General features: G+C 41.1%; 2 protein-coding genes across 3 annotated transcripts; both read right to left on the bottom strand.

Moving 5' to 3' along the window:
* Positions 1-1,109: 1,109 nt before the first annotated feature.
* Positions 1,110-21,611, bottom strand: LOC115381004 (cytochrome c-b-like). Of its 2 annotated transcripts, XM_030082364.1 has the most exons (5): positions 21,599-21,611; positions 14,438-14,440; positions 2,908-3,049; positions 2,462-2,636; positions 1,110-1,894 (listed from the first exon to the last, which is right to left on the bottom strand). In XM_030082364.1, exons 4-5 carry the CDS (start codon positions 2,628-2,630, stop codon positions 1,749-1,751), a joined length of 315 nt encoding a protein of 104 aa, XP_029938224.1. In that variant the 5' UTR covers positions 2,631-2,636; positions 2,908-3,049; positions 14,438-14,440; positions 21,599-21,611; the 3' UTR covers positions 1,110-1,748. The 2 variants fall into 2 exon arrangements, with proteins under 2 accessions (XP_029938224.1, XP_029938225.1); XM_030082365.1 differs by lacking the exons at positions 14,438-14,440; positions 21,599-21,611 and having other exon boundaries at positions 2,462-2,639.
* Positions 6,373-7,928, bottom strand: npvf (neuropeptide VF precursor). Its single transcript, XM_030082353.1, has 3 exons — positions 7,767-7,928; positions 6,586-6,962; positions 6,373-6,460 (listed from the first exon to the last, which is right to left on the bottom strand). Exons 1-3 carry the CDS (start codon positions 7,926-7,928, stop codon positions 6,394-6,396), a joined length of 606 nt encoding a protein of 201 aa, XP_029938213.1. The 3' UTR covers positions 6,373-6,393.
* Positions 21,612-21,920: the final 309 nt, after the last annotated feature.

The following is a 21,920-nucleotide window of genomic DNA, read 5'->3' as shown; positions in this document are numbered from 1 at the left end:
GGTTCAGTGGAAGGTCCTTTTCCCTCACAGAGTGGGGATCGTGGTTTGACTCCCAGCTGGAACAAAAAGGAGTTTTCATATTCTTACAGTGTGAGGGTTTTTCCAAAGTATGCCAGCTTCCTTGATAAGAGAATTGGTGAATGTAGCGTGTGAGCATTAGTTAATGTCTCTTTCTCGCTCTAGCGAAGAAGATTAATACCGGTAGGTGGAAGATGGAGAGTGACACTGAGTGGTAAAATGGTGAATACATCAGTGTAAAAGACGCAAGAATATCAAAAGCAAACAGGAAAAAATCAGAGCTGGACTGACTGGACACCATGATGGGATTACTTAATCTTCCTAAACATCACATATTGTAGCATTAACCAAACAAGTGGATGAAATAATGAAATTGTAAAGAGAAAATGGACTTTAAATTTGACAAGGAGGGTATTTTTCTACCTCTCCAGGTAGGTAGAGAGACCCTAGCCCAGGTGGAGGAGTTTAAGTATCTTGGGGTCTTGTTCACGAGTGGGGGACGGATGGAGCGTGAGATTGACAGGCGGATCGGTGCAGCGGCTGCAGTGATGCAGTCGTTGTATCGGTCCGTCGTGGTGAAGAAGGAGCTGAGCCGAAAGGCGAAGCTCTCGATTTACCGGTCAATCTACGTTCCCACCCTCACCTATGGTCATGAGCTTTGGGTCATGACCGAAAGGACAAGATCCCGGATACAAGCGGCCGAAATGAGCTTCCTCCGTAGGGTGGCTGGGCGCTCCCTTAGAGATAGGGTGAGGAGCTCAGTCACCAGGGAGGAGCTCAGAGTAGAGCCGCTTCTCCTCCACATCGAGAGGGGCCAGCTGAGGTGGCTCGGGCATCTGTTCAGGATGCCTCCTGGACGCCTCCCTGGGGAGGTTTTCCGGGCATGTCCCACCGGGAGGAGACCCCGGGGAAGACCCAGGACACGCTGGAGAGACTATGTCTCTCGGCTGGCCTGGGAACGCCTTGGGATCCTCCCGGAAGAGCTGGAGGAAGTGTCTGGGGACAGGGAAGTCTGGGCATCCCTGCTGAGACTGCTGCCCCCGCGACCCGGCCCCGGATAAGCGGCTGAAGATGGATGGATGGATGGATGGGTATTTTTATTTTGTCAAGGACAAAGTCAAAGTTATTTAAAAAGAACAAAAAGAATAAAATAGTGATTCAACAGAAAGTAAGTTGTCATTGAACTGAACTGAACTAATCCTAATAGAAAAATAATTTAACTAAGAAAGGAGCTTATTTTACAAAAAAATATTTTATTTCTTTGCTCATTTATCAAACCCATATAAATTTAGAAAATACATGAATAGAAAGGAATCTCACGCTGTAAAGTGCGACCTTGTAACAATAAACTATCAGCACCCATTATAAAGTGAACAAAGAAATATTTAACACAAAAAACATACAGAAAAGAAAATGTAAACACAATCTGGAATCCACAGTGCAGTGAGAAGTAAACTGGCAAAGCTGCAAAATCGGTCATTCATGTGCAAGCAGCAGTGAAAGAAAACAATAAAGTCCCAGAGAAAGTTGCCTCTTTAAGAGGGGCTGATGGAGGAATGCCTGAAAAAGCCACAGGCTGCAGGAAGACTGAGTCATAGGATGATTAAAAACAGCCTCATGCACACAAAACAATGCAGCAGGCTCTGTTGTAACAAAGCAACATGTAACAACAGAATTTTCAAATACTACTTGAAGAGCAAACTTCCCATAAATACAGCGTGTTCAGTATTTTAGGAGGTGGAATCCTTTAGATAGGCTATAAGATCCTCTCGTTCTCTTTTCTTCCTTATCCCAGCGAAGATCATCTTGGTACCAGGGATGTACTTTTTGGGATTTTTAAGGTAGATTTCCAACGTTTCTTCACTCCATATGATTCCTATAAGAAAGAAAACGTAACATTAAAAACATCCCATGTATGCAGTGTGTTATTTACATTCTTGGATTATGTGTGTCAAGGTTTTACTGCCTCATGTCAGAGCAGAGCAGAGCGAGGGAAGGCAGAATTCAGCTCCCGTCCTGCCTGTTCAGACCTGCAGCTCAGGCTGTCAGGTACAGGAAGAAGGAAACTGCACTCTGCTCCAGAAACACTTCCCCAAATGTTATTGAGTCGGAGCAAAGAATCCCATAATATCGCTCATATATAATCTCACGCTAGGAAAGTCTCCCAGATGAGTCAGTTCTGACATTTATGGTTATGCAAGATCTGCCCTCATGATAACTACTAATTTTAGTAAACTCTTTTCTTTTTCATCCTGGACTGGAAGTATGTGATGCATAACAGCAAGGAAATCATGCAGTTTGATGTAACATTTTTCTTACAAATCACTGAATCTCTTCAGCTTGATTTATAGGAGAGGGGACAGATCCTGTTCTGCTTTGCATCAGTTAATGCACAGACTGATTCCCTTGAGGATGTTTGAAAGCAGGAATCAGTGATCCCCACCTTTATCGATGTTGGCCTGTGTGTATGAGTATCCATCTGCCTGGCCTGTCTTCCTTCCAAAGAGCCCCCACAGGTTGGGCCCGGTCTTGTGGCGGCCCCCCTGCTCCACTGAGTGACACTGGGAGCACTTCTGGACAAACACCTTCTTCCCTTTCTTGATGTCCCCCATGATGAGCTGCTGGGACGAGCAGGAAGCACAACACAGGACAGAAATAAGGGAAGAAAAGGGAAAAAAATACCAGTTACACAACCAGCTGGATACAATACAGCAACACAAATGTGGATTGTAGTTGAACATAGATTAAATATCATTTTACTTATGAATATGAGCTACATAAGAGGAACAGGCCTGTTTTGAACAGTGAAGATACTAGCTAGCTGTTTGTTTACAACCCTGGATGGAAAATAAAGCTTAAAAAAACCCAACCAGGAACCAAATATCCTACCGTCAGAAGGGAGTGTTGCGTTCAAGTACTTCCAGGCAGGAAGTGTCTCTTTTCTCCAAAGAAAAAAAGTCTCAACTTCAGATATTTTTGCTGCTCGCTAGCTTGAAGTGTCGATGTTCTCCTCGTCGCACCAGATCTGAATCTTCGAGATCTCGGATTTCGGAAAGGGTGTGGTTTAGTCGAGTTGGGTAAGAGGTGATATAATGGAGGTCACACCCATCTGCAGTCAGGTAAGGTATCTGTCCTGTGAGTCATGAGGGAAACAACTTGCTGAATCTGTCTTAACCGGGAATTCAAGAGAGGTTATGTGATCAGAATCAGTGAAATAAAATGTTTTTTACTTAGTAAAGGTTGTTTATAGGATATTAGTCAACAATAGCTTTGTTTTATTCTGGTATAATCAGCTGGCAGTGCCTTGCAAGTGAGTCACATAAAAGCTATGCAAGCAAACCTCACGTGATCAAGTCCTTGTTGAGGGAAATGTGTGTGAAAATAAGAGTCATTTTAGGACAAAGGATGTTTATTCTCACTTTAGGAAACCATGAACACAAACCTAACCTAGCAGTCCATCTCAGTCAAAGAAATGAAGTTATAAGAACTTTTAAAAGTCACAATTCAACACGAAAACCTTTTTCTTTTTATTGAGAATTTAATTGAATTGGGTAAACTTAAATGCACATATCATTCCAAGCATTGGAATTGTAAAATCAGTGTTGATCAGGTCACAATTTTTGTCAGTAAATTTATTTCTTAAAGTTCTAGGCATGCACTTTTCACCATACATTGGTGACAATGTAACCCACACACGCAAAGCAATCAAACCATAGTTATTCATGAAAGACATTATGTGCAATAATGTGAAATGGCACAGGGAAAAATTATTAAACACATGAAGAAAGGGAGTTCAAAAAAAAAGGAAAGCCAAGACACCAGCTGAAATCAATCAGTTATCAGAAAGCTGTTCTTCCCCTGTCAGTGCAAAGTCATAGTAGCTGTTTCAGGCTCCAGACTCTCATGATGGATAGAAGCAAAGGGGCTGTTTCAGGACCTTCAAAGCTATATCACTTAAGTAAAAGCATGCTACAGCTCGTTTAAAGTTTGATGCACAACATTTGGGCAAACCTGTGAAATACTGGGAGAATATAGTCTGGTCAGATGAGAACAAGATGGAACTCTTTGGATGCTATGATACACACCATGATGGGAGGACAAAATACACTGTTTATCATCCCACAATCACAAGCGCAAAAGTGAAGTTTGGAGGTGGAAACATCAAGGTGTGAGGCTGTTTTTCAGCATAAGGCACTGTTAAACCTCAAATGATTGACGGAAAGGTGAATGGAAAAATGTACCGTGATAGTCTTGATAAAAGTTGGTTTCCATCCATCAAGATGATGAAGCTGGAATGAGGGTATAGACTTTTAGGCCCAAGGAACCTTTCAGATTTGAAGATAGATTGTGGAAGAATGGGCCAAAATCACCTCTGAGCAATGCACGCAACTAGTTTCTCCTTACAGAAGGTTTATTGAAGCTGTGTGGATTAAATGGATTGTTATCAACATCTGGTGAAAATTTCATATTTTATCCAGTGTAATTATTTTAGGTTTCAATAATTAATTTCCTTTAAGCTGACTTAATGCTGTGATAAAATGATATCAGGGACTCAAAATAATATATATATAAAAAAAAAAATCATTACTGAGACTGACATTTTTGTGGCACACCCTTAATGGCTTTTTGTTTCAATAAATTCTTTGTCATCAAACCAAATGAAGACATGACAGGTGTCCTCATCAGGTTAGAGCGTATCACCAGGTGCAAATAGGACAAGAATGTTAGACTGTCACGCATGATCAGCTTGTAACAAACATTTGATCTTCATCAGTCATGATGGTTCTTTTGATTAGCCACACCCAGTGTATTCAAACTGATTAAAGTATGCATCACTAGAAAAAAATAAAAACAAAAATCCAGATGCCAGTGGTAGGCCCAGTTTTTTGAGGAAGGAATCGTCGTTATCTCAGCAGGTTTTACTCAAAGATTTGGAAACATTATCATAACAACTAACAAGTCCCTCATATCAGCTGATTTGAAAGACTAAAGTGCAGTGAAGATTTTGAGTGTGTGTCTGTGATGCTGCATTGAGGCTTAACAGGGAGGATAACATCAACTAACATGACTCAAAGTGAAGATCCGTTAAAGATCGTCTGTGTTTCTGTCACAAAATAACAGACTTGGCAAAACTGGTGTCATATCATTGAAAAACTATGCTTTATATGCTTATTAATATGATTGTAACAAATTTACTATGATTCCTCTCTCAATACCGTCACCTGGAAGGTCTGAGAGCATTTCAATAAGAATGAATAAGCCAGATAGAAATTGTTATGGTGCAAGAGTCAGAGGATCCAAAGTGTTTAGAATAAAAAATCAAAAGAGAAGTAGTTTTGCAAAAAAAAAAAGAAAAAAAAAAAAAGAAAAGATAGATAAAAAAAATAAAATCACTTTTTATTCCTAGCTTTTTACAAATTGCTGAAGAATAGGTCCGATTGGCTAAATGAGTTGAGCCAAATGAGGAATAACGAAGGTTTTTTTTAACTCCCTTTTAAGTCATGTAGGTTTCAGAAAGTAGTTTTTTTTCTGGAACAATATTGGAGTTTTTGTCTCCCCCGAGTGGTGAGTTGTGGTAATACCTGAATGGTGCAGTCCGTATTGAAATACTCGTGAGTTGAAAAATACACTTTAAAAACCTTTTTTTTTTTTGTAGTTTTTTAATTGGAAAAACGGTCAGTATGTTCCTCCATACGGTAAGTTTGATATTTGATAAATAATTGTCGGAAATTGTTGTTTTCCTTGGCCTTTCTGTGTTGGGATGATGCTATCCATGTGTGTGAGTTAATTTCGGAGATTCTGGCCTCCTCTCGCCACACAGAGACACCTTTGAAGAGAGTGTGTGTTACTGCCTGTGTATTTTCACTGGGATGGACTGGTGTCCTGTCCATCCGTAGTGTCCTCTGCCTTCAGTCTGTCGTGAACTTCTTTCCAGCTGACCCACATGTTCAAACACAGCTTCTTGCATAATTGAGTCATTCAGAGGAAAAGGATTATTGGAGAAAGTTTATTTGTCTTGACATGCACACAGGATACACAAGTGTCAGAATATGTGGATGGTTGATGGTTTTATCACAACAGTTTTGTGGGATTCAGTCATGATGGTACAGCTCTTGATTTTTTCTTTTTTTTTTGTGGGGCTGAGGTTTTAGCACACTGAAGAAAATAAGCAAAATAAGCAGAAAAAACATTCTTAAAGTTGTTATTATTGTTTCTTAGCACATTTTTTAATTTGCCACTGGCTAACTTTATCCAAAATGACTGTTTAACTTCATAAATACGTGATATTAAACATTTGTCTTTGTATATAGAACACTAATATTGACATTTCCCTTCTACATCAAAGCACCGTCATGTAGGGATTCCCTCATTCCGTCAAAAATTTTTCTCTTGCATCTCCATGTTTTCTTCTGAGCTGGATGTGAAGTCAAAATCTTCAGCCCTGCACAAAGATCAACACACAGCTTGTTTTCACTGGCAAGTATGTTGAATACAAGTGACTTGGAGGCTTATATTTAACTGAAAGAAGCAAAATCAGGCGAGAAGACAGTGAAGGGTGTTTCCTACCAGTGCAGACCGGTGGTGGATAACTGCTCGCTGGCCAGGGCTCTGAGGAGGCTCCAGTTTGGGATGTTCCTCCCAAACCTTTGAGGCAGCACCGGATTGGTTGCTTCTCGAACCTGTCGGCACTTTTCACACACTCGGAGCTCCTCCCGGGCCCTGCCGAACCTCTGGGGCAGGTTCGGGGTCAGGTTGGGTCCGTTTCCGTCGCCGGTGTTGCCGTCCCTCCCGAAGCGCAGGGGCATGTTGGCGTGCATGTGGAGGGGCCTGGCGGTGGGCGGGAAGAGCTTGATGATGGTCGGGAGGCTGAACCTGCTGGTGGTGGGAGCCACGTGGATGTTGAGGTGGTCGATGCCCAAACTCTTCCGACTTTCAGTTTTCATCTGGAGAGAAGGGTCGTTGTCAGGAGATCTCAGATTGACTCCAAAGTAGATCATCTGTCATGATGCACATTTTATTCCCTGTGTTATGACGTTGTTCTCATGCTGTCTCTCATTTCAGACTGCTGGACCTGCCCTGTTCCCTGCCCTGATGTGTTTCACCTGTGCCTGAGTGTGTGATGCTCTCTACCTGCTGGCTGGGGTATGTACCATATGTCTGGCTTCCGTTGTGTGTCTGGTTGTGGATTCGTCACAAACACAACTTCAAAATTAACAAAACAAAATGTGCACCATGACATATTATTCCTTATTAAGAGATCACACAGTTTTTAATATGTTTGTTTCTCGAGGTTTCACTCATGTTTTGATCACTGATTCATTTGTCTGAAATTATTACTTTTTCAGACTTCAAAACTGAACAGGAAACTTAGGAACATCGTCTTAGACAATGAGCAATGAAAGCAATAAGAGGGCTGAAGTGACACCTTACTTTATTTTCCTCTATAAGCCACACATGTATTATTACTCATTAGTTGGTTTCAGAGTGAGAGTACAGCAGAAAGGTTTTAGTTCTCAATCATTTTCATCAATTAATCATGTTTGACATTTTGGAATTTCAAAAAAAACTGAAGGTTAATATCCTGAAGCCACAAAGAAAAATACATCAGGTTAAGAAAATACAAAAACACAGTGAAAGTGAAATTATCATTCGCTTTTCTTCATCAGAAATGACCTGAATAGTTCCTTTTCTAATGATCAGTTAATACAATAACTGTGTTTCAAAGCTCTAAAGTGAGCGTCTCTTACCTGTTGGTGTGGCTGTCTCCTCACACTGTGTCTGCCGCCTGGGTCGCTCAGCAAACTTTTATCCCTGTGGAGGGATTTCTCCAACATCTGGAAGTCAGATGTGGCGGTCCCTCCAAGGCCCCCCAGCACCAGGACCACCGACACTACCAGTGCTATAGACATTTTAACAGAGATAAAGTCGAACTTCTCCCTGGACGGCGATTGAACACATCCCTTACTTCCCCCTGTCTGCTCTGCCTCCCTTTATTTAAGACGGTTTGTGGCGTACGTCACCGATATCTACACGCGTGCACGTACCCCAAGCTGACGCATACACATATATCTTCTGCCTCATTGAAATTGAGCGAATTATTGACTCATCCACTAATCATCCAGCCCCGAAGAATAGTTTGAAAAGGTATGTATGTCCTAATTGGCGGGCTGATTGAACTTGAGAGAGGATCACAAGAAAATTATATTTATAACAGGTTGAAGCACTAATTACATACATAAATTATGCATATCTTCTATTGTGCAGAGGTTGCATTGTTTTTGTAAGCATCTCTAATTAATATTTAGGTTTGTAATATCAATGAAGAAATCCATAAAGGATGTCCTGATGAAAGAATATGAATGCGAAGCACACACTTTTATGTAACTTACCAATAAATGAAAGACCAGTGAAATAAGAACAATACTTTCAGATGATTAACTGGAGTAACTGAGTACGACGAGACTAAATTATGTCGTATATAGTTCTAAAGTTAACGGAAACCTTGTGTGATAATCTGACTGCACACCGACTGTTTCTTATAGATGTCACTGATGATGAATGTATGGACTGCTCTAAATAGGAATTATATTTGCTTAATTTCTTCTACTCTGGAGCTAAAATGCATGAATATTAATTTGACATGTTTCAGTGTCCAATGGATGAATGCAAATCTATCATTCACCATCCTTTTAGCCATGTGTTTATCTGTAGGAAGGAGATGACTCTGAGCTAAATGCTTAATTATGGTAACTTATGGTGACTTAAGGCATAATTAAGGTAACATATATGTCAAGCATGCACAGCGGTTGTCAGGGCTGGTGGCTGAAAACAGCATTGTTGAGACAGAATGAAAGCAGTGTGGCAGTGGGGGCCGAGAGATGAACTCACGACCTGCAGTTTGCGGATTTGATCACTCCACTGTGGATCTCTCCCCTCGGCCTTTAACCTTCAGCTTTCCACCAGGCTCTGTGCCGCAGCTTCCATGTGAAGTTGAATTTCACTGTGAATATGATGAGTGTGACAGAGGGGTGAACTGTCCAGGGTGGAAGCTGGGATTGGCTCCAGCTCTCCGCCACCCTGAAAAGGACAAACAGCTCGGAAAATGAATGAATGTATGAATGAATGATGATGAGTTAAGTGTAAAGAAATGAAGGCCAACATGCAATTTAAAATCTTAAAAATCTTAAAATGAGCCCAAAACACAGAATTAAAGGATGAAGATGATGATGGGGGCTTAGTTTCTTTATCTTTTTTTATTTTATTTATTTTTTTACTTCTTTCACTTCAGTACAAAACAAAAGACAAATAATAAATAAAATAATTGTCTTCCATCAACATTAAGTGACAGGGAGTTAAAATGTGTATAAAAATTGTATACAAAAAACATAAAATTGTGTACAAAATATTTTCTAATTGTAAAATTGTCTTAATTTCTGTCATCTAAAATTGATTTAGCTTGATAACTAGCTTGTAGACTAGATTTTATTGATAATGTTGACCGTTTTTCATTTTCCTCTGAACTTGCAAAACTGTTAAAATGGAAATTGTCTCAATATAGAGAGACTATCTCAAATGCATCATCTTCTTCCAGCTGTTGCTATTCAGATAATTTATTATGAGGCAGCAAGTCGCTCCACTGTGCTCATCTCACTTGAGAAAGTTTAATTATCATTGCATCAACACACTTTTATTTTTTAAACTTACCAGTAATTGTTTTAGTGGACTGCTAAACAGTCAGGAAAATTACACAACATTCAACATTATAGTTTACTCATTCACTTCCTTTTGGAGATTTTCTGCAAATAAAAAATGAACAAATTAAAGTATATTAAAGGAAATATCAGCAGATTTATATCCATGTCCAGTCAGTCTTGATGTTCAGTATAAAGTATTGAAACAGGCTGTTGCAGACGTCTTATATGTGCTGTATGCATCAAAGTCAAAGGATCTTTTCCCTGGGATTAATCCTGATCTCCTTTGGGTTAAATTCTGAAGGTACAGCACAATGACACATTGGACTCATGGCTTCTAATCATATGAAACTGTTTATGTTTTGCATGCAGATAAATGAGGTTTGAATGTGGTCGCACTGAGTTTCCTCTTCCCAAAAGCAGCAAATAATGAATATTATTGTATCTTAGAGGAAGTGAACCAAGTTTGAGGCACCATACACTGAAAAAAAGAAGACCTATTAATTTAATGTCCAATATTGTGAAGTCAGTTTCATGTTCAGAAAACATTCTGCCTTAAAATTAAAATTTTACAGTAAACAGGGGATATCCAGTAGTGTGAGGGAATAAAATCTGATTGCACACATGTGAAACAAGCTTCTGAAGTCTTGTCATTCAATTCTTGCCAGAAATAAGAGACAAAACAGACACAGGGCGAACATGGAAACTGGGACTGCAGATGGAAAATAGGAACATTTCCTGTGAGAAGACAGAAACTGAAGACATATTTCCCCTGATCATGAAGCTACTTATCACTATGCAGTATTGGAGCAACTGATCTCAGATTTTGTTCACATACAGATACTGCACTTCAAACTGTTCTGACTTTTCACACCAAGAGTTATGTGAGAAATAAATGGAGTTGCATAAAATAATTTCGTTAAATCCACACGACCAGTTCGAATTCTTTCGTCTTGTACTACACAAATTGTGACTTATGAGCAAAACAAATTCTTCCTGCGTCGGGCAACCGTCTGACACCTCAGCTCTGACAGGTATTTGCGCCACAGGAGTGGGAGAGACGTCACTCATTCCTGCTCCTGTATGTCACAGAGGTGTTTCTAAACGAGCCGCCGACTCACCGGAGCTTTGTGAGCGTCGCAGGCAGACAGAATGTGAGGAATGTCTGCTGCAAGGCTCCAGGTGACAGTGACGACCTACAGAGAACTTTAATTTGATGCTTACGTCCCGACGCCGACATTGTTGTCATTTACGAGCGTTGCCATGTTCAGTCCCGCTTTTGACTGCCGGCAAAGTTCGACCGATCATATTAATGTATCTCAGCTGTTAAAATCATGTGAACAAATGAAGTATCAACAAAAAAAGATGTCGGACATGCTGACCACTGATGGATAAAAAGTGTTTCAGAGCTGTTTTGTTGAGACGACTCACGGGGCTTTAAATCCTCTCCACTTCCAGATTCAGGAGGGAATCTCTGATAGATCCAACAGTGTGGGGGTGAGAGATGTCGTCTGGGATGATAGAGCTGGGTCCCATATCTGGGATCAGGACTATAGCTGCAGGATTTTATCTCAGTTCCATTCTGCATTCAGATTATCGCCAATGATAAAAAAAAGCAGAAAAGATGTGGAACATTTTCCGTGAGTGCAGTCCACATGCTCTACTCTCCTGCTCATTCTACGAATGCATGTTCCTTTAAAATGTTTTTCTTTTTAATTGCAAAGAAGTACAGTTTCAACAAAGAAATACTCTCCCAAACACAGACGTGCTCTCTCTCTGTTCTCTTTGTGTGTGTCGTTCCCGTCAGAATCAACCTTGAGATGTGTTTTTTTAATGGGTATTGTTTCAGTCTGTTTTTCTACATCATCATTCATCTCCCGCCTCTCCTCAAACCCTTTTCTCCATGCTTTTCCTCGATGACCCCCGACCCCAGCTTGCTTTAGGATTTACAGTCTTGTGTCCGACGCCTGTCCAGAGATCCTGTCCACAGCGGGCTCCGCCGCAGCTCAGCCTCTGCCTTTGTTCTCTCCCGGAGCTTTCCAGGCACTCCCTCCAAGACCTTGTTCTCCGCCACTGTAATTCTCTCCTCTTAATGTTTTTAATGCTCATCCCTCGCCACCCCGGCGGCCTTTTCATCTTTCCATTTCCATCCTTTCGGGCCTCCTTCCCCTCCTCTCTGCCTCAATATACTTGGAAACAGACTCTGCCTCCTTGATAGAAATATGGCCCAGGTTTGATTTAGATAGTCTCTACCTGCATAAATAACATCTTTTCCCCTTTTTTCTTTAAAATAAACATCTCACATTCATGTATCATATCATTTATTTACTCTGTATATGAGATATGTAAAATCTCCAGAGAGGATCACATCTCCATGTCTGAGGAAAACTAAACAGGAATACTTGCAAACAAGTGTAGAAATATTTGAAAGAAATCGCAGACAGACTCAAACAGGAAGCGGTGTGAAAGTGACAATAGTAAGAGCATTGATCCTTGCTCTCGGCCTCTCCGTCCTGGATCTGGCAGCGCTCCCAAACTTCCTCTCCAGAACCGGGACACCCTCAGATTCCTGCGGTGATTTGCAGCGCCGTGGTGTTATCCCCCCATGCTGAAGTGATTTATGTCCGGTTTTATCTTCCCCCTCACTTAGACATCGGCCGGGTCATCGTCATAACACTTCCCATGCCTGTACACTCAGCAAGGAGACACATGCATCACGTCCGCGTGACAGGTTATGGTTTTATCAATGATCAAATCCATTTCTGCAGGATCACAGTGTTATAATGCATGGGACGACTGAGTGACGCCGCAGGCAGACAAACACACGCAGGCCGACGCGACCCGAGGCACATGTGGCCGGTGTGATTGTGAGACTCTGATCGTGGTTAATGATGATGGATCCACGTCTATTCAGGCACACACCAACAAGAAGGAGCTCCAATCAAGACATGTGAGAAGTCCAGATGACGGATGCAGGCACGAAAAGGAAGGAGGAAAGTTTATTTCTTTCCTCAAAAAAACACAGAAAGGGTTTTCTGTTAAAGTATTTAACCTTTTACAAATGTAGAGGTCATGCAGAGAGGCATTTCTGAGACCAGGAGCAGAATTCGACAACAGGCCTCGCTTCTGAAATCACGTCAGGAAAAGACGGTAAATTACCAGAGTTATTTTTCCTTCTTATGACAGGCAGTAAAACTGTGCAAAAACAGGATAGGGCTTGATATTGCTTTAACAGGCAATTGTCTATATTTTTGCAAGGATCAGCAAGTTCCTGAAAGGAGCAGAACAAATATTTCTCTTTTTTGGAATAAACCATTGATCACTGTAGTGTTTTAGCAAACATCAACAAGCCTTTTCTCACCTCTCAACTTGGTTCAGTAGAATTTATTTTTTATCTGTATGGTTTTATTAACTGTCAAAGAATAGATTGTGATGCCAGGCCCGGAACCTGGCTTCCACACATTCAAGGTCTTTGTCTGTTATTGCACAAAACCCATTAGATTTTACTGTAATCTTCCCTTTTTAAGGTTGTGAGAATACAATTAAAATAAACACAATATTTAATTGATGCAGACTGAAACACATGAGAAGAAAGTTGTTTATTTGCATATTGCTTTTAAAATATTTTCTACAGCTCACTATGTGCTCCTTTATTTTAAAACTATGCTATTATGATCATTGGTGCCGCTGCTATTTTACAGTTTATGCATCAAACCACCAGATGGAGCTAAATGATGGTTTCATCTGATACAGATTACAGATCTATCTGTAATAAATATACGACTTTCTTTCTCTAGTTTCTTTGTTTGTTTCTAATTACCGGAAGTATTATACATCTTTTTCTTAATATTGGGATTAATTTTATTTTGGTTTTCAGGCAGAATATGGAAGATTAGTTCAGTCAGAGTGAGACAGTGGACAAAATGAAGGGTTTCTACCACTAGGTGGCGCTCCAACACTCCTCTTCTCACTTCACAGAGGAGGAGGAGCGTCTGAAAGGAGGTGGAGAATCAGCTGCAGGAGGAGGAGGAGTGTTACACAGTGGGAGTGTCAGAAAGGAGGGAGGAGTTTAAGTGAGTCTGAAGGAGAGGAGGTGCAAAGTCCGCCGACCAATCAGCGCGTGTCAGAAACGCTCCAATCAGAGAAGGAGAGGAAGGACTGACAGGCAGGAAACTGAGCAAATGACCCTTGATGAGAGAGAGAGAGAGAGAGAGAGAGAGAGAGGGAGGGGGTGGAGGATGGGAAGGATGAGGGGCTGGAGAAGGGGCCCTGGGATCAGGGGGGTTAGAAGCGAAGGCTTGGTTGGAAAATCTAAACAGCTTTTATTAGACTTATAGTTTAAATAACACATATTTTCCCCCAACATAAGTGCCTATGTTCCATTTAGATGCGAAGAGATGCACGATAGATTGATGGTGGATAAAGTGAGTGATTTAGATCTGGGAAAGATGTGGAGAATGTACTTCATAAGACAATAGAAATTTCTAAAAAAAAAAAAAAATAACAATATAGTGGAAGGCTGTGTGGCACGTGATTAATGTTTATCAGTTTAGAAATGCCAGCTGTGTTAAATGATAAAATAAAAACAAACCCCTGTCATTTTTTTGTTGCTTTCCTTGCAGTTGCTTGATTTGAATGTTTACACGGTCATTTATCTGTTGAGTGACTTTCACGATCTTTGGGCCTTTGAAACCTCTTAAAACCCTGGTGCATAAATTACCAAAAACAGCCTTGTCTTTGAGAAAATAAACTGTCTTTTTTTTTTCCCCTTTCTTCAAAAGTTTTGTTTTATAGAATTATGAGCCCACATTTTGCAAGTGTTTGCTTAGGTACAGTAGTAGGGGAACCACTATATTTTTTTTTCTAAAAGAAGCTCAGAATGAATCAATGTGAAAAAATATATATAAAAGGATGACAGAGAGAGAAAAGAAGCTTTATTTTCTCCAGCGGTTCTCCTGACCTCTGGGGCTTCTCCCCGCTCCCAGTTGGCTGGCCAGTTCGGTCGCTGTTCAGGGGGTCAGGGTAGGTGGAAAGGTCAAAAGACACCCACACGGAGAGCTACACTGTGACCTCCAACCCCCGGCTGAGATGCAGCTGAACCCTGCACGGCGCCTAAAGCAAATCAGCTACAAACACCACGTTTCTGAACACATCCTCTTATAAAATGAGACCCAGTGTGGCTGTATGTGGATCAGACTAACATGAGTTTACATACACAGGTTTTGTTTTTGGGTAAATGAGATGGTTTCAAGTGAGTGTCAGGGTTTCATGTCGAATCTCTAGCGAGGCAAGAACAGTCCTTTATGGTAAAGGGATTAATTTTGATTCACACACAAATACGTTTACTATGTTCATTTGGATTGAAATAAAAACCACGGATGATGGTGTCCTGCTTAAAATCATGTGTTTGAACCGTCCAACCCCCTCTGACCTCCTTCAGAGGCTGCAGTAAATCTAGTCTCCATAAAACTAATTGTAATTTTGTAAAGTTGAAACAAACAAACAAAAAAGAAACATAAAAATGTTGCTCCCAATCCCCCAAGAAAAAATGAAAACGTGATTGAAAGTGAAATGTGTTTGAGACTTTGGAAGAATCAAATGGGAATACACTGGCTTCTCTCAGCTAGAATTTAAATAATCAGTAATATGAGACAGATATTTTAAACTGTTTAAAATGTGTCTTTATTACTTTTTCAATTTAAAAAACAGTTGTACTAAAACATTAAAGTAACATATATTACAGAAATCAAACTGAACAAACCCCCCCAAACAGTCAACAGAAGCTTTAAAACATATTTCGGAAGATTTTTTATTTTTTTTTCTGTGTGGGTTAATTTCGTCATATTGAGGCTTTTTGTTGCATTTAAGTGAGTTGACGTCCCAGGTCAAAGAAAGAGGCTGAACGACTGATGAACCTTCTTTCAGGACTGAAATGTGGCTTCATTTAAAAAAAAAAAATGCCCTGCACTTTGTGTTACCTTGCATAATAAGCCTCCAGCAGTAAAAAGCAGATGTTGAGCCTGAACTTTGCACCACAGATCTAATTTTCACAGTAAATAATGTAAAAGTAGATTTGGCCGTGTGGATATATTGTTGTAGGAATCAGAGGAACAGGGATGTTGATTATAACAGTTTGTAGAACCCCCCCCCCCCCTTCCCTTTTCAGATGGTTGAACTGAGTACTGCAGTGGCTGCACTCAGCTACGTACGGTTACAGTACGGACGCTCAAGTTTCACTTCCAGGAAGCTCTCCTCCTCTGATATGTTAACCTCCATAAATACGAGTGGTTAATGCAATATGAAGTGATCTGCTCGGCCGTTCGTGTGCAGCTGGAAGCGGGCTCTTTCTGTTGATGTGGGTTTGCTTGAAATGCTGTTGGAAAATATCATTTCAAAAAACAGCAACAGTACGTGAAGAAAAAAGTAGATAAAGTGAGAGAACGTCTGGCGTTCAAGAAATTTCATATATGGAGAAAATATAAATTTCAAGAATTGATAGCATGCTGTAACAATGAAATTAGATAGGAAGCTCCCAAACTTTAATAGCATAATTTTATGTAAGCAACACCAAGCTCCGGGGATGAAAATGGCCCGATTAGAAATACAGGCAATATGAATGAGATGTGTAATAATGGGCCCAATGTGTGTTTGAAAATCAAAACCAGCTCAATGGTTTAACAGGAAATCTACAGTATCTGGCTTCAATATAAAAGAGGGAAGTTCCTGAGCGCAGAAATCTCATCAGGATGATTAAAGGTTTTTAGGTTGAGGTTATTTTTTTTCCCCGTTTGTCGAAAATCTGTGGTTCATAGGAACGAATGGCACATTAAAAGCAGCCCCTGTAATCACATCACTCCATTCAAACATGTTGGAAACATTGATTCATTCATAAAAGTATTCATTTTGCTTTTGTTGCATGCAAATTACGACGTGTCTAGAGCATCACGTCTGCATCACGTCTGCATCACTGCTTTTAACACTCACTCTTTACATGAAGCTGAAATAAGTGATGCTATAACGTTTTTCAACTAACACACGTTTATGAAGATTTGTCTTCTTGTAAATGATTTATCATGAGCTATTAGCCATTTGTAACTAAAGCTCTCACTAAGATAATCATTGTGTTTAACAAAACAGAGTAAATTAGGCTCAAATCCTTCAAGAGGCCACTCACACTTGATACTGTGCGTATCGTGTTTCTGTCTGTTTCCACTCTGCAGACACGCCACGCGGCTTTTTGTGAAGGAAATATTGTTATTCGCTGATTGTTTGCGATGACTGTCCTGTAAAAGCATCCCATCTTTCCCCTCGTTTCCTCCCCACTTCTCCCTCTCTTTCTCCCCCCACGCGCTTCCTGGCAGCCAGAACTGGACCGGAGTATGAGCGTCTCACACGTAGAGGGAACCTGATCCAGACCGCGGCTTTCAGCGCGGCGGGCAGGATCCCCGCGAGTTTCCAAAGAAGACAGAACTAAAGGGAAGGAGACAGCGAGAGATCTGACCTCAGTGGAGGTTTAGTCACACACACACACGTACATGCAGACACACACACACACACAGACAATGTGAGGGTGTTGCACTGAGTGGTGGGGACAGCTGCGGGATGCTGACATCATCTTCAGTTGACGCCGTGCGCATTTGATCTGTGCAGAGAGGAATATTGAAACTGAAGCACTCTCAGGACCCACATCTCCAGCCAGGGGAAAAAAAAAAAACTCAGTGAACATCTATATGTGTGGGCTTTTGTGCATGTCTGTGTGATGGCATAAGAGCAGCATTGAAACCACAACATTGAGCCATACGCCTCCCTTTCTCTCCATGCCTGCCCACTGTTGCCCCCCCCCAGCTCCCCAGCTCCCTGCTGATGGATGAGTTGTATATATTCCTCGGTGTAATCAGATCCTTTCCTTCTGAAGGCTGCTGTAAATACAGTCTGCCGGAGTACCAGCAGTGCCAGGCAGACAGGCTGACTGTCTCTGGCAGGGATTTAGCCAGCGCTCTGAAGCCCTGCGCCGTGCCGGCGAGGGCCCTGAGGGCATGAGCGAACACATGATGCCTGCGATGAGATCACGCTAGCAGTGCTCTGGTGGTGGTGGTGGTGGGGGGAGAGGGGTGGGGGGGGGGGGGGGGGGGGGGGGGGGTCAGGCCAGGTCCATGTTAGCATAGATGTGCAGCTTCATTAGACATCTGACTTGATTTGAGTGGTACATTAGCTGTTGCGTGGAAATGAGAGCAGCGGGGAGATGGTGCTCTCATGTGACTTTTTGCAGTTTGGTGAAGATGAAATGAGAGCGCGTGCGTGTGCGCACACATACACACACATACACACACACACACATCTACACACATCGACACAAATGCACGTTAAACAATATGAATGGCTTCTGTGTCTGTCCCATATGAATGACCTACTTTTATCAATCTGATCATCACTATTATCACCCCAAACCATGTCCACCGTCCTAAACCAGCTCTGAGGTCATTGAGTATTTCTTTGTGTTCACATCTGAAACATCTGAATGCACATTTCTTTTTTTTTTTTTTTTTTTTTACTTGAGCACCAAAGTGCAGCTGCACACAGCAAATGAGGCATCATTCCCACACAAACCCCTTTGAACTTCTATCGGGCAACTGACCAAAATTGGTAACTTCCTCAGTTGTTCCTGTTTCTTCCAAACTATGATGAGCCACGAACCATCACAGAAGACGTGGCATAAAAGTTGTGCAACACATTGAATCCGGCGCTGCTTGTGTTGGATTGTTTCATTTAGTGTAGATACTAACTAAGGATGATACTTCAGCTTTAAACTTCTTGCATATTAAAAATAAAAACACTGATGTGCTTGGCCTAAGCACTTTTTAAAGACACATGTATTCAATCATCGTTGCTAATTAAGACGGTTAGCTGATTGATGCAGTTATTGTAAACATTAGGAGACCAAAATCAGTCACGGTGCCAATAGAGCAAGTCAAATTAGATAAATGGGAAACATGTTCAGTGAAATTTCTTTGAAATAATGCATAAAATTATTAGACAGCACTGAATGGTGTGTTATATGTGTCAACAAAATTTCACAACCTCTTATAGATACATGTAAATCATGACTTATGTGAGTTTGGTCAGTTTTAAACTTTCCCCCTCAGACTTCATGATACATTTTTGGTAAATTAAGTAAATATTGGGGTTTTTTTTTTTTTGTGACTTTAAAAAGTTTCCCACTTTCTAGTATTTTGGTGAGTGCCATACAAAGAGTAAAAACAGCAGCATGTTTATGCTGTTATTTAGATTTGAACCCGTGTGGGATTTTCCACAAACGTCAGATACACAATGATCTAACGGGCCAACAGAGGGACCAACCTGAGGGATGATCCCATCATTCTTATGTTTTTTTGTAAATCTGACTGATATATTTTGACTTAAGATTGTGAATTGGGTAAATGGATCAGGCTTCACCCGGTTCAGTGACTGGCTCAGACCTGCATGCTCTGCACTGTGTTGTCGCTCGTTTCTGGTTTGTGTGATGCTCACATCCAGTTTTACCTGCCAGTACAGAAAACGGATTTGTTCGCTTGTTTGTTTACTTTTCATCATGAAAGAAACTCGTTCACACTGTGATCGGGAAGAACTTATTAAATGTTTAAAAGGAACATTGTCTTCTGATTAGACCAGTTTTGCTTTGCCCACTGCCATTTTTCTGTTTGTTTGTTTGGAAAGTCACTTGGCGACATCACGAAACACATATTTGCCGTGAGAATAATTTCATCCCAGCTAAGGAGACCAGATCAGAGCGATTCAGTACCTGGTCACAGCTTGGAATGGGGATTGAGCCCAACCATCGGTTGAAGTGACATTTCTCTCCAAAGTGACCCGATTAGATCAGTGTTTACATGAAGCATTTTCCCTCTGATCGTTTGTGTCCATGTAAACACGACTGAGAGCTGACCTGAGAGCGGAGATGCAGCAGCCAAGTGACTTCAGCACTAAAGCCAAACTGTGAAGGTGATTCATTGAACACGTGCTGCTGCAGAAGCAGTGTTTTATGAGATGAAACAGACTTTGATTCTATGTCAGAAGACACTGGTTTAAAAAAGCAAATTGTTGTAAACGCACTTATTTTTCTCTAAAATTCCAAGTTGATCAGGTTTCATGAAAAGATGACTTATTAAACTAGCAGCCTTCTGAATGGAATCAAAGTAAAACATTTGAAGGTATAATTTAGCAAAAGTTATTATTATGTCATTACAGTGGTGCCACACAATCAAGACCAAATGGGGCTGTAAGCGGCTCCTGAACTGATCTAATCTAATCAGGTTCAAACATGGCTTGTCATTATGAGTATAAACTGGGAGTATTAAATTAAAAAAAGAGTGATAACTGCTTCTAACTACCAAATGATGGCCTACTGTTAATTACTGTAACAGTAATAGAGTATCATACATGAGAGGAATCATTGCTAAGCATCCAGGTTTATTTGTTTTATGTTTTCTGTGTAAAGTTTTGCTCTGCCAGTTGACATATGTTTATTTTGCGTCGGCGGTCGCGTTGCTTCAATGTCATGCCAGTGAAGCACATTTTGAAGGGAACTGAATTGACACGGTGAAAAACAAGAGCGTGACAGACAAAGAGTCAGAGAAAGAGTGAATCCAGTGAAAGCGAGCAGAGGGCTGCCACCCACGGGAGCAGACAGCGTGCACTGTCTCACTCTGCAGAAAGTCAGCAAAAGCACAAAAGGTACAAAAGCCATCTGGGCTAGGCGGCTACGCTACATCCAGAGACAATAGGGGCTCATTCACGCAGTCCGGCCCAGCCAGGGCCATCTGCTCTTGGTGAGAGTGAGTGGGAGACGGGACCTCCTGGACCTCCGGGACCCCCACAAACCCCAAAATACAGCAGGCTGGTGCAACCAAGATCAGCATAATATTAGAATCAGAGTATGGAAAATATGAATGAAGATGAGCCACTTAATAATGTGGGCTAACACAATGGATGGCGGCGACTGAGTCGGACGTGTGAAGCCTCGGAGCGTTTGGGAATGAGAGCATGTGCGGCGTTTTCGCCCATCAACAGTGGTGAAAACAGGGCAACTGTTACAACAGCGGGGGAGAGGACGACAGAGAGGGAGCGTGGATGCATGCAAGCATCCATACATTTAGCATCCGAGCGCAGATGCACGCGCACAGCAACATAACAGCAGTCATTCATCATGCAGAGGGGAATTGAACAAAGAGGAGCATGAGAGAAAAATAAAACCGATGCCCCTCAACTTCTGTTTCGCAAACTTAATGTACTGTTGCTTCAGTGTATCAGCATAGCGGATGTGTGGACATGAAGATTCCTCTATGACATTTCAAAAATGAAGACATGTGTGTGAAGACAAAGTTTGAGATGTCTGATTCCCTTCGGAGGACTCAAGAGGAAAATGGAGACATGGATGTGAATGCAAACCACAAACAACACAGTCATGAAAGCCTTTAATACACAAATACACACTGTCCATCTTCCTGCTCTGAGCCAGGGAATTTCCCATTCAAATGTTGTCTCTCCAGTGAGGCCAAAGAAGAAAACTATTCAAATTCATACGACGGAAACAGACATAATTTAGGCTTTGACACTTGGATCTTATTATAGTCGTTCAACATGTGTTGAAAGAGCTTAGCCACACAAATCTTCCATTATCTTCCAACTGATCACCTGATAAGGGTTATAAAATTGTACATTCTTTGAAAGCGTGACAGCAGGATCTCTACACACTGCTGTTATTTTTCTAAAAAAAAAAATCACTGATGCTGTAGTTTAATCAGATCATTTCAGCCATGAATCCCTTCAGCAATACGCCACAAAAGGGCTGTTGTATTGAATACCAGCACAGCTGTGTTTATGTCAAAGACACACGTCTGTACTGATATTCAAGACATTAGTGCAATTTTAAGAGTGACATTGATATTATAAGACAGTACAATGACACTATTTATTGGCTGAGAGCAATGAAAACGAAAACGCTTTATTCCCTTTTTTTTTTTTTTTTTTTGTTCCCACCAACACAAACAATCCCACAAGGATAAAGAACACAAAAACAATTCTCCATTACTATATTTCTAAATTCCTTTGAGGTCCTCTTCTTTGCTATTTGCAACCAGATACAAAGTTAGCTGATGCAGGCATCTTTTAAGATGTTCTGTGTGATCTTCCATCCATCTTCAGTCCTGCTTT

This window comes from Salarias fasciatus, chromosome 22, assembly GCF_902148845.1.
Source record: "Salarias fasciatus chromosome 22, fSalaFa1.1, whole genome shotgun sequence".
Taxonomy (NCBI): Eukaryota; Metazoa; Chordata; class Actinopteri; order Blenniiformes; family Blenniidae; genus Salarias; species Salarias fasciatus.
The sequence above is the reverse complement of the archived record's forward strand: the minus strand, read 5'-3'. Positions and strand labels throughout refer to the sequence as shown.

What these genes read in the sequence shown, in the direction of transcription:
- LOC115381004 (XM_030082364.1), bottom strand. Translation starts at nt 2,630, where the DNA reads ATGGGGGACATCAAGAAAGGGAAGAAGGTGTTTGTCCAGAAGTGCTCC. An exon ending in ACAGGCCAACATCGATAAAG is followed by an intron (nt 1,895 to 2,461) that starts GTGGGGATCACT and finishes TCTTTCTTATAG; the next exon opens with GAATCATATGGAGTGAAGAA.
- npvf (XM_030082353.1), bottom strand. Translation starts at nt 7,928, where the DNA reads ATGTCTATAGCACTGGTAGTGTCGGTGGTCCTGGTGCTGGGGGGCCTT. An exon ending in GGAGACAGCCACACCAACAG is followed by an intron (nt 6,963 to 7,766) that starts GTAAGAGACGCT and finishes CCTTCTCTCCAG; the next exon opens with ATGAAAACTGAAAGTCGGAA. An exon ending in TCCACCACCGGTCTGCACTG is followed by an intron (nt 6,461 to 6,585) that starts GTAGGAAACACC and finishes ATCTTTGTGCAG; the next exon opens with GGCTGAAGATTTTGACTTCA.